General features: G+C 39.8%; 1 protein-coding gene across 1 annotated transcript in view; it reads left to right on the forward strand.

Annotated features, from left to right (window-relative positions):
* Positions 1-17,840, forward strand: part of FAF2 (Fas associated factor family member 2) — a 67,547-nt gene that overhangs the window by 19,644 nt on the left and 30,063 nt on the right. The window contains exon 2 of the mRNA XM_004459992.4: positions 16,180-16,248. Within this exon, the coding sequence (XP_004460049.1) occupies positions 16,180-16,248 (69 nt within the window). The remainder of the gene's footprint in view (positions 1-16,179; positions 16,249-17,840) is intronic.

A 17,840-nucleotide genomic window follows, 5' to 3' on the forward strand; every position in this document is an offset into this window, starting at 1 on the left:
CTTGTGTAACTGTCATATGGGTTCAATCAGTTATCACATATTTAAGAATCTAGTTAATATGGGTGTTTTAGTTTGTTAAAGGCAGCCAAGGTGCAATATAGCAGAAATAGGCTGGCTTTTACAATGGGCACTAATTTATAAGCTTACCATTCCAAGACTGTGAAAGTATCCAAATCAAGTCATCATCAAAAGATGCTTCCTCTTTCCTGGGTTGCAGCTGTGGTCGATCAGGCATGTGTTGGTATCTGCTAGTCTCTCTCCCTTACTCTGGACCTCGTTGCTTTTATCATCTGGCCTAAGTGGTGGTCTCTCAGCATCTGTGTTCTCTTGATTTCATCTTCTGGCTCCTGGAGCCTTCTTTGTAAGCTTCTAGGAGTTTTCTTTATCTGTATACCTGCGTATTTCTCCTGTTTATCTGAATATTTCTCCTGTTTATAAAGGATTCCAGTAAGAGAATTAAGATCTGCCCAGGATCACTCAATCTAATCAGAGGCCCTAACTGAAGTAATTTAATAGTAAGGTCCCACCTACAATAGGTTTTCTTGTGCAGGAATGGGTTAATTCTAAGGACATGATTTTCTGGGGTCCACCCAACTTCAAACTGTCATAGTGGGTATGGTTATCTCTTGATTAACACAGGCAATTTGATTGCCTGTCCAGTGATGATCTAAACCAGTGGTTTCCCAAGCTGATTCTAAGGGAAAACTTTTCAAGGGAGGTTAATAGTGTTGTTGTTTTTTTAATCTCTCCCCCCGCCTTGTGGCTTTTTGTGTGTTGTCTGCTCTCTGTGCCCATTTGCTGTATGTTCTTCTGTGTCTGTATTTATTTTTAAATTTATCCCCCGCCCTGCCCCAGCGGCTTGTTTCCTGCCTGCTCTCTGTGTGTCTGTTTGCAGCACGATATTTCTGCGTTTTTGGGTTTTTTTTTGCTTGTCTCCACTTTTTTGTTGTTGTTGCATCACCTTGCTGAGTTGGCTCTCCTTGGCACTTGCAGGGCGCGGGGCAGGCGGCACTCTGCTGCGCTTGTGGGCGGGGCAACTCTCTGCCGCATGCAGGCGAGCCTTCCTTCTCAAGGAGGCTGTGTGACAAGAACCCAGGGCCTCCTGTATGACAGGAGCCCAATTGATTGAGCCACAGCTGTTCCCAATAGTGTTTCAGAAAAGACCTCCTCCTGTGTGATGTCCCTCCTCTTCCCTACCCCCCTTTTTTTTAACTAAAGAAACCTTTAAAAGATGTATTGTGAATTTCCGAAAAGGGAATTTGGTATACAGCATTTTCCATTCTTATGGCTCCAGATCCTTCCTAGAGCAAAACTGTACCAGTATGCTTGTTGCTCTTGGGCCTAAAGAAGAAACATTTTATATACATATAAGGACTGTTTTCTAGCCAATAGTGGGTAGGTACAATGAAGGCAGAAGGGACCAGGAATATGAAGACTTGGTTCTGGCACCCCGATGCCAGGTGACTTAGGAAAGTTTAACTTCTCTAAACCTCAATTTGCCTTTTTTTTTTTTTTTGCAAAATGAGGGAGTTGAATTATAGCTTTAAGTCCCCAATCTATCTTTGCTCTATAACGTGAAATTTAGAAAATTTCTAGATTTTATTCTCAATTGAGCAGAAACTTTACTTTTGAAATATTCTGAGTATCTATGAAAACTTTTTGTTTTCTAACATGAATTCAAGTAATAATCAGAGGTATTTGGCATAGGAGAGAACCTGATCTTTGGAAGTAGTTCTAGGTTTTCATTCTCCACTCCATCACTTGTCATTATCTGGATATTCTTAGACAAGTTACATAACCTCTTGGAAACTTGGCTTACCAGTGGTGAAAATGAGGGTTTTAATAAATCCTGGTTGGTGCTTTATAAATAGAAGCTGCTGGTATTTAATTGAGGAAATGAGTAATTACATGTGAATAATAAAGATCCGAGTATAAGAGGTTTAGTTAAACAGATCAGACTCTAGCCCTGCTCACTTGACTTCCTGAAGGGACTTCAAATTTCATTTCTTCTGCCGCTCCCATAGATGGCATATTGCCTGTTGCATAAAGCAAAGCCTTCTATTGGGTAGGAAGGAGACAATAAAGGTCTCCTGGTTCTGGCCATATTTCTCTCTGGAAATAACTGAAAATAAAACTTAAAATATGTATCCTCAATGAACAAACGTAGAGCTAACAAGGCAATTGGAATTTAGAGAGTACTTAGACCTCAACTGAAACTTCGTACCAGCCTCCTGCAGTGTGTGTTAATATAAACAAACAATATGGGAAGAGAACCACTTATTAGGAAAGCAAAGTGATTACACTCTACTTACCTAGTCTAAATAGTTGAATTAGACATCTGTTTAAAATACTACACCAGCAATTATTTTTGATACCTTCCTTGAATCATAGTTGAGCAAGATACAGATAAGGATCACAGTATTTCAGAAGTGGGTTGCTAGTGATTGACCTCCTCTTGTCTTCTGCCTTGGGAGAAAGGAAGTTAGACCAAGGCTAGAGTAAGAAAGTGATAGGGAATAGTTCACACCCTTTCCTACAGTGTCCCCTGTGCATTTCAGTAGAGATTGAGTGGGTTTCAGGTATTTTCCTGCCCTGAAAGTAAATACTCATATGCCCCACTGCTATCAGTAGATTACACTTTTGTTTATAAAGGACTGTATATATTATTGTTGTAACTAAATAGGGTACTCTCCTAAATCCTTGGGAGGGCAGTTCATGAAAAGGAAGTTATATTTTAAGGGCAAGATCAACTTTCTCTTCCCCCGAAAAAGAGCAAGGACTGTTTCTCATAAAAGCAGATATGGGGAAGCGGATTTGGCTCAACTGATAGAGCATCCGCTTACCACATGGAAGGTCCAGGCTCAAACCCAGGGCCTTCTGACTCATCTGATAAGCTGGCCCATGCAGGAATGTCCCCCACATAGGAGAGCCCCACGTGCAAGGAGAGCCACTCTAAGTGGAAAAAGCACAGCCTGCCCAGGAGTGGTGCCACACACATGGAGAGCTGATGCAACAAGATGACGCAACAGAAAAGAGAGATTCCCGGTGCCATGGACAAGAATGCAAGTGGACACAGAAGAACACAAAGTGAATGGACAGAGAGAGCAGATGGGGGGGCAGGAGGGGAGATAAATAAATAAATAAATAACAAAAAAATAATGGATACGCTTTAAAAAAAAAAACATATATGGATGGACTATCAATGGGGGATTTGTGGTAGCAGATGCTGACATGAGACACTTGGTCCTGAGAAGTTAAAGGCAGAAGATGCCTGAGTTAACCTTTATATTCATTGCAGCTTTTTTGCCCATTGCCACTTCAAATGTCAGTAGTGCTGAAGAGCAAGCCACTTAGGAAAGATTGCAGATTAAACTAACCTTTATTGAACACCTGCTGTGTGCAAAAATTGGTGTGGGGGGCTTCCATATGATCCTTTTTTTAATGATTGATTTATTTTATTATTATTATTATTTTAATCTCATTTGTGTACCCATTGTTTCCTCACCTTCTCTAGGAGGCATCAGGAACCAAACCTGGGACCTCCCACTTGGGAGGCGAGCGCCCAGTGGCATGAGCCACATCCGCTCCCCGTGGGCTGTGGCATCTGCTGGCTTGTGACATCTGCTTGTTTATGCGTCTGTTTGTTGCAGTGGGGTGTGGCAGCTAGCTCGTTGCAGGGGGTTATGGGAGTCTGCTTATCTTCTTTAGGAGACACCAGAACGCGAATCCCGGCCCTCCCATGTGGTAGGCAGATGCCCAACTGTTTGAGCCACATCCACTTCCCCACATGGTTTATTTTATTTTATTTTTGTTATTTTATTTGTTTCTCTCCCCATCCCCATCCCCCCAGTTGTCTGTTCTCTGTGTCTATTTGCTGTGTGTTCTTCTTTGTCCACTTCTGTTGTCAGTGGCACGGGAATCTGTGTTTCTTTTTGTTGCGTCATCTTGCTGTGTCAGCTATCCATGTATGTGGCACCATTCCTGGGCAGGCTGCACTTTCTTTTGCGCTGGGCGGTTCTCCTTACAGGGTGCACTCCTTGCACGTGGGGCTCCCTTATGCGGGGGACACCCCTGCGTGGCACGGCACTCCTTGTGCGCATCAGCACTGCGCACGGGCCAGCATCCACATGGGTCAAGGAGACCTGGGGTTTGAACTGCGGACCTCCCATGTGGTAGACGGACGCCCTAACCACTGGGCCAAGTCCTTTTCCCTATGGTTTATTTTGAGGAGCCTCACTATTCCCAACTGAAAAGGAGCATGATGGCAGTATCTATATAATAGGCTTGTTGAGGAGAATGTAGTGCAGATGGTTAGTATAGTTCCTGACACGGAGTAGGAACAAATGAGTAATAATGAGAAGAACAATGTTTTTAAAACTAGCAAGAAATGAAGGTTGATTGTGAAGGTAAGGTAGGAGTCACTCATTTATTCATTCAAACATTTCCTACCCTGTGCTAGGCACTGCACTGGGTCTTGGGAATATGGAAATAAATAGCTTCTCTCAAAAGAAATTTCCTTTTAAAAGTGAGTTAGAACCTGTTGAGTTCTAAAGAAATTAATTTGGAAGGAACTTAAAACCCATGACTGAGGTTAAGTCTAATATTCCCTCTACTTCTCTGTTTCACCTGTCTTCCAGAAGTACTGATAGCCAAACATGCTGTTGCCGAGTTTCAAAAGAATTAGTAGCAAGGCTAATGCTGTGTCTCCAGCCAAACCTGTAGTAGTCTTTCATTCTAAACAAAGCTGGCATTGCGTAACGCACGCTGGCCATGAAATGGGAGCGAATGTTGGCTTGAGGCATATTTAGCTTTTTTTTTTTTTAAGATTTATTTTATTTATTTCTCCCCTCCCCCCCCCCCCGTTGTCTCTGTGTCCATTTGCTGTGTGTTCTGTGTGTCTGCTTGTATTCTCAGCAGCAACAGGAATCTGTCTCTTTGTTGTATTGTCTTGCTGCGTCAGCGCTCCATGTGTGCGGCACCACTCCTGGGCGCGCTGCACTTTTTTCGCACTGGGCAGCTCAATGTGGGGCGCACTCCTTGTGCACATCAGCACTGCGCATGGGCCAGCTCACCACACGGGTCAGGAGGCCCTGGGTTTGAACTCTGGACCTCCCATACGGTAGGCAGACGCTCTATCAGTTGAGGCACGTCTGCTTCCCCGTATTTAGCTTTTGACTCATGTTGAAACCAGCCCCAGCCAGTGTAAATTAGAATAGTAGAATAGTCCTTTCAAAATGCATTTTGGCAATATGTATCAAGAACTTAAATATATGCATATTCCTGACCCAAAATTTTAATTGGGTCCTAAGGAAAAAAACCCTAATTACAGAGAAACTTTATAAAAAGTGCTTTTTTAATAGTGTAGAATTGGAAGCAATTTTAATGTTCATATATAAATTGTAACCAATTGTAATATTATGTAACCATGAAATGGTTATGAATACTAATGTATAAGAGAATACTCTCTATAATTAGTACTCAAAATGGGATATATCTAGAAGAGAACAGTCTCAACAGAGAAGAGAAAATAGTTCCCCAAACCTTAACTATATGCAGTGATTTGGAAAATTTGACTAGTATTGGGAAGAGGGGCAGAGAGGTTGGTTCCAGACAAGGGGTAAATATAGAAGAGCCCTGGATGAAGCAGGAAAGGCAAAGATAAATGGATTCTCCTCAAGATACTTAACAGTCTAGAAGGGAGAAGCAAGGCCCATAATCAGTTTGCACTATAGTTTTGTTTTGTTTTGTTTTGTTTGAGGTGCCTAGGATTGGGGTTTGAACCCAGGACCTTGTATGTGGTAGCTGGCACTCAACCACAGAGCCACATTGGGTTCCCTGAGTTGGTTTTATCATTTGTTTTGCTCGTTACCTGTTTTTTGTTGTTGCTTTTCAGGAGGCACCAGGACTGAACTTGGACCTCCCATATGGTAGGCAGGCACTCAACTGCTTGAGCCACATCCACTCCCTCTAGTTTTTTTTTAAAGTTTGGGAAAGGGGTTGAATTACAGCCCTAAACCCTTTTCTTGGAGGATGGAGAACTGGAAGGAAATATGCTAAAATGTAAGCCAGTTATATTAATTAGTAGTTGGGACCACAGGGAATCACCCCCCACCACCACCACCATCTTTCTCTAGTATTTAAATTTTTTTTAACTAACTTATAATAGGTTTAAAAGAAAAACACAGGGAAGCAGATGTGGCTCAAGCGATTGGGCTCCTTATTCCCAGGGCCTCCTAGAGAAGGCAAGCTGGTCAGTGCCATGAGCTGACCCACACAGAGTGCTGACCTGCACAAAGAGCTAGCACAGCAAGCTGACACAACATAAAGAGACACAGAGGAGAGTCAGTAAGAGACATGGCAGACCTGGGAGCTAAGGTGGCAGAAGAGATTGAGTACCTATCTCCCACTTAGGAAGGTCCCAGCATCGGTTACCAATGTTGCTTAAAAGAGAAGACAAGCAGACACAGAAGAACACACAGCAAGTGCAAAAAAGGGGGGGAGGGGGGAGGGATAAATAAATCTTTAAAAAGAAAAATACAAAGCTGAGAGATAACCCAGGTAGCCATACCTGTCTGGGTTACGGATGCAACTGTTTTTAGTTGGTGCTGAATAACTTCAGCATTATTGTTTCCCCTTTTGGACAGAGCACTGTAAGTCATATTGCTGGCTGGCATTGCGGGCAGGCAGTCTGTTTTCTCACACAGTATATTTAACATCATGATTTAATAAATAATGTATTCATCATTGCATTCAGTGTTGTTTGGCAGTCTGGTTCCACTTTTTTCACCTATTCCTTTTAAACACTTTCCTTTTAACATATATCAGTTTTTCTCACAAGCGTAAACAAAATTATTTCAACACTTTTCCTCATAGTAAATGATATAGTCATCCCATTTGCCTAAGCCTATGAGTTCACTATAATAAACTGGATACTCTACCTCCAAAATATAAACCAAATGTGTCTGCTTCCTTCCCTCTTCACTGCTACCATCCTATTCTAAGATGCCCTTCTCTTTCTCTTGGACTTCTATATAGCCTCCTTGCTGGTGTTTCGCTCTCTTTCATGCCCTCTATAATTAAGCCTGTGGTCAAAATGACTTTTCTCATCTTAAACTTTTAATTTTGAAATAATTTCTAATTTACATTACAGTTGCAAAAATAATATCAAATCCATACAGAGAATTCCAATATTTCCCCTACCCCAGATACCCAAATCCACCAATTTTAACATTTTGCCACATTTGTTGTATCATTTTGCCACATTTGTTGTATCATTTTAGCTGTGTATTATCTAAACCTTGAGAGAAGGTTGTATATACATAATGCTCCTTGAACACACAATATTTCCATATATGTTTCCTAAGAACAAAGATATTCACTTTTTAAAAAATATATTTATTTTAATTATTTCTCTCCCCTTCCCCCTGTTGTCTGCTCTCTGTGTCCATTTGCTGTGTGTTCTCTGTCGGCTGGCATTCTTATGCAGCACCAGGAAACTGTGTCACTTTTTTTGTTGTGTCATCTTGCTGCATCAGCTCTCCGTGTGTGCACGGCACCACTCCTGGGCGGGCTATGCTTTATTCGCGTGGGGCAGCTCTCCTTGCTGGGTACACTCCTTGCACATGGGCACTCCTTGTACAGCAGCACTGCACATGGGCCAGCTCACCACATGGGTCAGAAGGCCCTGGGTATCATGTATTTTGTTTGTCACTGTCTTTTCAGTTGCTCTTTTTTTGAGGTACTGTGGACAGGGGATTGAACCTGGGACCTCATATGTGGGGAGCTGGCCCTCAACCACTGAGCCACATCAGCTCCCCTGAGTTGGTTTTTTCGTTTGTTTTGCTTATTGTATTTTTGTTCCCTTCTGTGTGGGAGGCTGGCACTCAATGGCTTGAGCCATATCCACTCCTCTGCTCTCTTTTTTAAATTGTAAAAACATATTCAACATAAACTTTCCATCTCAGACTCTCAGTTTGCTAGGTTGCCAAAATGCAATATGCTAGAGATGGGTTGGCTTCTACAGTGAGGATTTGTTAATTTATAAACTTAAAGTTCTGAGGTTGTGGAAATGTCCAAATCAAGGCTTCATCAGGTGTTGCTTTCTCCCCAAAGGCTGGCTGCTGGCGATCCTAAACTCCTCTCTCACGTAGCAAGGCACATGGCAACATCTGGTGGTTTCTCCCTTCTCTTCTGGATTTCATGGCCTCAGCTTCTGGCTTTCTCTGGCTTTCTCTCTACTCCTGTGCCTTTCTCTCTCCATGTTTATCCTGTTTATAGAGGACTACAGTAAGAGGATTCAGATCCACCATAAGTCACACCTTACTCAAGTAACCTAATCAAAAGAACCCACCTACAATAGACTCACACCCCCAAGAATGAATTAGCTCTAAGGACATGATTTTTATGGGGTCCATAAAAGCCTCAAACTACCACACCCTCCTAAGCATACCATTCAGTGGAATTAATCATATTCAGAAAGTTATGCTACCCTCACTACCATCCATTGCCAGAACTTTCCCATTACCCCAAACAGAAACCCATCACTCATTATGTATTAACTCCCTAATCCCCTTCTCCCCCATCCCTGGTAATCTATACTCTACTTTCTGCCAGTGTATTTGCATATTCTTGTTATTTTTTATTAGTGGAGTCATACACTTTGTGCCTTTGTGTCTGACTTATTTCTCTAAACATGTCTTCAAGGTTCTTTCATGTCACATATATCAGAACTTCATTCCTTTTTATGGCTGCATAATATTCCATTATATGTATTACATTTTTTTTTTTAAGATTTTATTTATTTATTTAGTTCCCCCCCCCAACCTGGTTGTCTGTTCTCTGTGTCTATTTGCTGCGTCTTGTTTCTTTGTCCGCTTCTGTTGTCGTCAGCGGCATGGGAAGTGTGGGCGGCGCCATTCCTGGGCAGGCTGCACTTTCTTTCGCGCTGGGCGGCTCTCCTTACGGGGCGCACTCCTTGTGCGTGGGGCTCCCCTACGCGGGGACACCCCTGCGTGGCAGGACACTCCTTGCACGCACCAGCACTGCGCATGGGCCAGCTCCACACGGGTCAAGGAGGCCCAGGGTTTGAACCGCGGACCTCCCATGTGGTAGACGGACGCCCTAACCACTGGGCCAAGTCCATTTCCCATGTATTACATTTTGTATATCCATTCATCTGCTGGTGGACATTTGTGTTGCTTCCACCTCTGGGCTACTGTGAACAGCACTGCTATGGACATTGGTGTACAAATACATGTCCAAGTTCTTGCTTTCAGTCCTTTTGGGTTTACACCTAGAAGTGGGATTGTTGGGTCGTCTGATAGTTTCGTTTAACTTTTTGAGGAACAGGCAGAATTTTCCACAGCAGCTGCACATTCTTATCTATAGTATACTAGGAGTCCTATTCATCCATATCTTCTTCAGCACTTGTTATTTTTCTTTTTAATAAAAGCCATTCTAGTGGGTCTGAGGTGGTATCATTGTGGTTTTGATTTGCGCTTTTTCTAATGGCTAAGGATATTGAGCTTCTTTTCATGTGCTTATTGAGCATTTGTGTATTTTCTTTGGAGAAATAAATGTCTATTCAAGTCCTTTGCCTACTGTTTAATGGGGTTGTTTTTTTGTTGTTGAGTTATCCATTACACTTTCTTTGGTTACTAAAATTACTCAAACTTTGGTCACTTGGTTAGCTCCTGGGTCTCTGGTATACCTCCATCATTGTGAGGGGATTTTGTTTGTTTCATTTTGCTTTGTTTTTTGAACACTTCCTTGCTTCTGGCACTAAAAATATTCCAGGCTCATATTGTGTGTTTCGTTGCCCCAGTCCTGGAATCAGCCATTTCTCCAAGAAGATCTGATCTGGTTCCTTTTATTGAAAAATGGTGTTAGAAACCAAGTTCTGGGCACTAGGCATGCTAGCTACTTGGCATGTTCTCGCTCCTCTCACCTGACCGAGCAAGGACATACATTTGTGTATACTAATCTAAATATTTTTGCAGTTATCCAGCTGATTTATATTAAGCTAACTATGAGTTGATACTGATGTCTCTGACTCTATTCCATTACTACAAAGATCATTCTAGTCTTCAGCCTATGGATATCTTTAACCCCCCACTCCAACAGTGAGAAACCTGGCTCCTAACCTCCACTGTCCATTTACTTGTTCATTTCGGCCTACATATTTACTGGTTTCAGAATTGTTATCATGTACCCCAAAGGGAAATAACTCTATATCAATTAATAGACAGTCCTTATGCGTAGTTCCTTTTGTCTTTATTCTTACAGACACCACTCATTTCCAAAGTTACTTAGGTCAGTACCTTTCCCCCACCTGCTTCAGTGAGGTAGTTTCCTACATTTATGCATTTGTAATAAAATTAGATTCTTTGGCCCAGTCTGTTCCATTCTGGGATCTTCTGACCTTCTAAATCAGGGGTTCTCAACCTTTTTTGTTTCATAGACCCCTTTGCCAGTTAGGTGAAAACCATCGATCCCTTACTAAGTCCACACTGCACTGTGTATTATTTAATAAATATTTCACAGCTGCACCAACACGTCCCCACAAGAAAAATGTTTTGTTAGAACCCTGTTCTAAATAAACAATAAGTATATAGTTAGTGAAAATCATGAACTTTACAGAATAAACATACAAACATAATACAGGGGTCCTATACATCATCCGCCACCAGCACCTTGCATTGTTATGAAACATTTGTTACAAATTATGCAAAAGCATGGTCAAAATATTACTATTATTAATAACTATAGTCCATACCTAACATTTGGTGTGTTTTCCCCCAACCCACTCTGTATTTTTTAACATTTTTATAACGGAGGTTGTATACTAACAAAACATTCATGCACATGTGTAGAATTCCCATACAACATCCCTTTCTAAATGATTTTTTATAATTTACACACATTAAGTAAGGTTCACTCTCCTGTGGAATTCTGTAGGTTTTGACAAATGCATAGGGTCTCTGAATTTTTATACTTTGGTCTTTCTAATGAAATACTCTTCCTACTGATCTTCTTATGGTTGGCCCCTTATCTGTTTTTTAGATAGATATTAGATAAATGGTAACTTGCAATTTCCCATTTTAACCAGTTTTTTGTGTAGAGTTCAGTAATATTAATTACATTCACAGTGTTGTCCTACCATCACCACCATCCTTTACCAACATTTTTTAATTACCCCAAACAGGAATGCTATACCTATTAAGCAATAGCTTCTTATATCCCACCCCCATCCCCAGAATCTAAAATCTTTTTAGAGGCTCTATGAATTTGCCTATTCTAGATATTTCATAAAAATGGAATTGTTCAAGTATGCAGTCTTTTGTGTTTGGCTTATTTTACTCAAAATGATGTCCTCAGGGTTCATCCATATTGTAGCATGTGTCAGAACTTCATTCTTTTCATGCCTAAATAATATTTGATCATATAGATATACCACATTTTGTTTATCCATTCATCTGTTGGTAGATACTTGGATTGCCTCCATCTTTTGACTCTTGTGAAGAATGTTTGATCCCTTATCTTTTATTCAGATCTCTGCATTCTCCTTGGGCCTTCTTTGAGCACCCAATCTAAAGGAAACCACTAGCTTAAATCTTTGTTCATTAATATACTTGGTTTGGATGGGTGGTTTTTAAAAAAATTTTCGTCTGTCTCCCTCTACAAGGATACAACTTAGCGACTTCAGGGACTATATGTATACCTCAAAATCTAGACTGCTGGACAAGTGAATATTCTTCATTGATATATGGATAAACAATCCTGTCCTAGATATGTCCAGCATTCTTTATTCCTAGTTCGTGCTCATGCTTTTCATATTGATTAGTAGCGATTAAAAGCAGGTTTGGTCAACTGAGCTTCCAGTTTATCCTGCTTCACTACTTACAGAAGTGTTTTGCTTTCTAATTAGGTTAAGCATTTCAGTTTATTGAAGATATATAAATTCTCTGGTTGTTTTTTCCTGCAATGTTTATAACCCTTATTTGAAAAGCTATTTTTAATAAGTGAGTACAATCTCTGTACCTACTTAGAAATGTATGTTAATGTTATCGATTTCCTACACTGGCTGTACATTAAAATCACCTGAGGAGCTTTACAAAATCACTGATTCCTGGACTCTATCCCTGACTAACTCATCTCCAGGGAAATTCTGAAAATTTGCATATATATATTTTTTAAAGATTAGTTTATTTATTTCTCTCCCCTCCCCCATTGTCTGCTCTCTGTGTCCATTCACTGTGTGTTCTTCTGCGTCTGCTTGCATTATCAGGCGGCACTGGGAATCTGCGTCTCTTTTTTGTTGGATCATCTTGCTTGGTCAGCTCTCTGTGTGTGTGGCACCATTCCTGGGCAGGTTGCGCTTTTTTTCACATGGGGCGGCTTCCTTGTGGAGTGTACACCTTGTGCGTGGGGCACCCCTACAGGGGACATCCCTGCATGGCACAGCACTCCTTGTGCACGGCAGCACTGCGCATGGAATAGCTTACCACATGGGTCAGGAGGCCCTGGGTTTGAACCCTGGACCCTCCATATAGTAGACGGGCGCTCTATCAGTTGAGCCACATCTGCTTCCCAAAATTTGCATATTTGACAGCCAGCCTGGCATCTAGTCAGATCATTTGGAGTCTAAAAACTCTAGTATGTTAATGTACAATGAGATTTTTGTGATAATGTCTGGATGATGTCAACTTGTCGTTCTGGTTATTGAAGATTATACAGAAAGGTTTTTTTGTTCGTTTGTTTTTTAACTTGGAATAACTTTTTCTATAAATATTTAAATTCTTACTACTAGGTAGGAACTGGGCAGCATTATAGATTAATCACAGACACTGCTCTCAGGAAATTTATAGCCTCTAAGAGGGCTGTAGAATGAATGTAAATAATCATAAAAGAAGGTAGATAATAAATGGATAAAGAGGTAGAAAACTATTTTGGTCTCTAAAGGGATAGGGATCATTTGCACCCTGAGAAGAGGGTAAGAGTACAGCTTAAATCTGAAGAGAATACACATAGAGGAAGAGGAAACCGGAATATCCTAGTCCTCTGCAGTGGGCTATAACGTAGCAATTGGGGTGAGATGGGGGGGATATTGTGTAGAGTGGTATTTACAAGCCAGAAGGCAATAGCTAAAATGGGAAGGGACTGGAATGGTCATGAACTAAAGTAAAGGAAGCATGACATGAATCAGTGATCCTTGAAATAGTTTTAGGAAGTATTAGTGTTCATGGTATCAAATAATATCACTTCACATAGTGGGGAGTATTTCCTCCTCACTTTTGCTTCAGTCCTTCCAACTGTGTTCTTAAGGCGCTGGCAAACTATATAAGCCATGAGTCAAATCCAGTGGAATTTTTTTGTCCACATGCTAAAAATGATTTTTACATTTTTAAATAATTGAAAAAAGTCAAAAGAAGCATAATATTTCATGATCTGGTAAAAATTATATGAAATTCAAATTTCAGCATTTGTAAATATTTCTAAAGTTTTATTGGAATACAGTCACAGTTGTCATTTATGTATTTATTGCCTGTGGTACAACCAAAATTATAATAGTTGTGACAGAGACTGTGTGGCCTATAAATCCCAATTATTTGCTATCTGACCTTCTACAGGGAGAAATGTGGCTATATCTAGGTATTAGATGAGGTGGAAATTTAGTAAAATGGAAAAGTGAGTATCCTTGACTGAAAACTACAGATGGTAGAACAGTATTACAGAACAATATCACTTCAGTTTTTAAAAATACAGGCTCTCATGCACAGAGATATAACTAGAATGATACATGGTGATCTCTGGGTGGTAGACTATAAAAATTTTATTGTTAAATTCTTGTTATATTTTATAATTTTTAACATTGCAATGTGTGACTAACAAAGGGATAACACAAAGGAGTTTTTTGGTGGGTGATGCAACTGTTCTGTATTCTCTTTGGGGTAGTGGTTACATATGTTAAAATTCATAGAAATGTACATCATAAAAAAGAAAAGTTAATTTTACTAGATGGTAATTTAAAAAATAAAACAATGGGAAAAAAGGTTACCTATAAAGAGTAAAGTAGAGAGTAAGGAAAACTAATTTAAGTTTATACACATCAGTGTTGGTTGACATTTTTGTAATATTTTAAACATTCAAAAAAATTTATTAGCAGTATTTACATACTACTTGTGTAATTTCTTTTTCTTCTTTTTTGTCAAGGAGGTACTGGGGATTTGGGTACTGAACCCAGGACCTTGTACATGGGGAGCATGCACTCAACCACTGAGCTTTGCCACTCCCCAGTGAGAGTTAGTTTTTTCCGTTGTTTGTTTGTTTTCATAAGAGGTACTGGGGATCAAACCTGGGACGTTGTACATGGGAAGCAAGCACTCAACCACTTGAACTATATCCACTCCCTGTAATTTCAAAATAAAATTGTATACCTAAAAAATGTAAACATCTGTTTTGGGTTTTTATGTTATTTTTTTAAGCCCTGGGAAGGATATCCAGTCCAAATTAACCCTCTAATTTTATACAGAGTTAAAATAGTACCAGTCTGTGGCCACAAGGTACAAAATCAAGGCAGGAATCTCAGTTTTCTGACTCATGAATCTAGTGCTGCCAGATTCTTGTCAGGTAGAGATCATTCTTTTTCTCCTGATGCTGGTTGTTAAGAGAAGATTTTTGAGGATAGAGACTGTATTTTTTCATCTTTTTATCCCTTAGACTTAATAATACACAGAATAGGAATGTGATAGAGATTTGTTGAATAATAGGATGGATGGTGTATTAGTCAGCCAAAGGAGTGCTGATGCAAAATACCAGAAATTGGTTGGTTTTTATAAAGGTATTTATTTGGGGTTGGAGCTTACAGATCCTGGGCCATAAAGCATATGTGTACTTCCCTCACCAAAGTCTATTTCCACGTATTGGAGCAGGATGGCTGCTGACATCTGCAAGGGTTCAGGCTTTCAGGATTCCTCTGGGCTTAGCTCCTGTTTCCTCCACAAGGTCAGCTGTAGACTATCAGGCGAATGGCTCTGTCTGTTTCCCTGGGGCTCCAGCTTCAGCATCAAACTCCAACATAAAAACTCCAACATCAGAAATTCTCAACTCTGTTCTTTGGCCGTGCCTTTTATCCTAATCAAAGTCCTTATCATAACTCAATCATGCCCATGTACGAATCAGATTACAAACAATCTAATATCTATTTTTGGAATTCATAACCATATCAAACTGCTACAGATGGATGGATGGACGAATGGGTGGATGGATGGATGGATGGACGGATGGACGGACGGATGGACGGACGGACGGATGTGGATTTTGTATTAGACCTTGAAAGAAGCTAGGATATAGCTATGTGGAGACTCTGCACCTGAGATATATACATGAACAGTTAGATTTGTTGAGTATTAAGCACCTGAAAGGAAATAGTGAGAAAATAAACTAGAAAGCTAGTTTGGGCCACATTATGCCCAGGCTAAGGATTTTGGAATTTGTTATACAATCAAAGCAAAAATGTAACTCGTACAAAAAAGAAAGAAAGAAAAAAAAATGAAAAGGATTCAAAAGGATGGAGAGAAATTATTTTGATAATTCACTTGTGGAATTACGAAAGCTCCAGTAAGATACTGACTGTGAAAATGGAAATATTGACACAGCTGTGATTTGGTTACTGATGAAATTCAGAGTTCAAGGAATAGAATACTCAAAGATGAGGTTGACGTTTCAGACACCATCTTTGCCTGGATGTTTTGGAGAATGGTGGTGTTGTTAACAAATATAGTGGTTTTAAATGATGAATTTGAGGTACTGGTGGTACATCTTACATGGGAATCTTGAATAGGTGTTGTACGTGTTGCTAAACTTCAGAAAAGATGGTGGGTCTAGAGATTAAATTAGGAGTCATCTGCATAAGAAAAGATAGTTGAAGCCTGAGGATTGGGTGAGTTTGCCAGGGATTGAGGTAGAAAGAGATGTAAACAAGGAACACATCTTTAGGGAAATTTACATTTAGAGAGATGGAAGAAGAAGAGCCAGAGAAGGAGCTTTGGTCAGAGATAAGGTGAAACCTGGGAATAATCCAGGGTATCAAGGTATTCATAAATATTCTGTTAGGAGTAAACATGTCCACAAATGTACTGTTGGTTTTTCCCTAAGTAACTTCTTGTTTATCCTTTTCAGGATCTGACTGGCATAGAATCTATGGATCAATGTCGTCATACCTTGGAACAGCATAACTGGAACATAGAGGTATATTAGAATTCATTCTCAGCTTATTCTTATTTAAAAAAAAATTTTTTTAATATCAATGTTACAAGTTACTCAGTTAACATAAATAATAACTACAGTAATAGTAAATCTGGGCTGGTCCATCTCCATTATTTTGTTAGTTGTCCACGGGAGCATGTCCAAAGAACTGAAGACTTGCTGTTTGCTGCATATCTACTGGGTTTCAGGGCTCATCCAACATAAGACGAATCTGAAGGCTTAAAGTCCCTGAGAAGTAAATTTAACAAGTATTTTGAAAATTATAAGTTCAGATAAATGAAGTAGAAGAATCATGATTTAGATGACCTACAAATGGGTGCAACTATGTTATATTGGGTAAATAGCTTTTCATATATTCCCAGATAGGGCCCTCTGAGGGGATATTGAGCTCATGAGGCTATGTGGTTTGCCTTTGGTGTCCAGAAATCCCTAGGGCCCTCTGGAGCACTTTTGTTGGTGACTTTGTTTACTATGGAATTTTGTGAAGTCAGGTGTTACCTTTGAAATGACCTCCCAACTCACTTTGAAATCTCTTAGCTATAAAAACTCTATTTTATTTAATATTTCCCCTTTTAATAAAGGTCTTTCTTCAAATGCATCGTTGATTAATGCTTGGTAATAATCCCTTTGTGCCAGGGAGGCTAATCCTTGGGAATCATGTCCCACATCAGTGGGGTGGGAGGGGGTAAGTTTGTTTTCAGAGTTTGGCTTAGAGAGAGGCCATTTGAATAACAATGTTTGCAGGAGGCAACTCTTATTCATTAATTAAAATTAGACTTAATTTCATTATTATAGGAATAAGGTTAATAAGTATAGTCATTGAAAATGACTATTGGCTTGTTATCCTGTTTTTCTTTATTAGGGAAGGCTTATTTATATATTCTGTAGCTTTTGGTCATTTTATTTGAGAAAGTAGCAGGATTTCCCCAGTTTAATATTTTGTTGGCTACTGTGCAGGCCAATTTATCCCTTTTTCCCTCAGTATATTTTTTTTCAAAATTACAGCTCTTTAATCTTTGAAAATAAAGGAGTGGAAAAGGAAGAGTATGATCAAAGTTTATAAACTCATAGAGAAGATGAAGGCAACCAGATCCCTCAGTATAGCTACCTCCTCCCCTTTTATTTTTTCTTAATGGCTCTTTGGTAAAACAGTTTCATCCACCATTGCTTTGGCACTGTTGGTACCAATAGCAATGAAGCAAAAAGCAAATTTTTTTTCTTGTGGTTTTATATATTTTTATATATATATATATATAATACACACACAAAACTCATCCATTGATGGACACTTGGGTTGTATCTACCTTTTGGCAATTGTGAATAATGCTGCTGTGAACATCAGTGTACAAATTTATGTTCAAGTCCCTACTTTCATTTCTTTTGTTGTATTCCTAGAAGGAGGATAGTTGGGTCATATGGTAATTCTATAGTTAACTTTCTGGGGAACTGCCACACTGTTTTCCACAGTGGCTACACCATTTACATCCCCACCAGTAGTGCATGAGTGTAATCTGCAATAGCCATTCTGGTGGATGATTTGATTTGTTTCCCTAATGACTGATGATGTTGAGCAT

The sequence above is a fragment of the Dasypus novemcinctus genome, chromosome 2 (genome assembly GCF_030445035.2).
Source record: "Dasypus novemcinctus isolate mDasNov1 chromosome 2, mDasNov1.1.hap2, whole genome shotgun sequence".
Classification (NCBI taxonomy): Eukaryota; Metazoa; Chordata; class Mammalia; order Cingulata; family Dasypodidae; genus Dasypus; species Dasypus novemcinctus.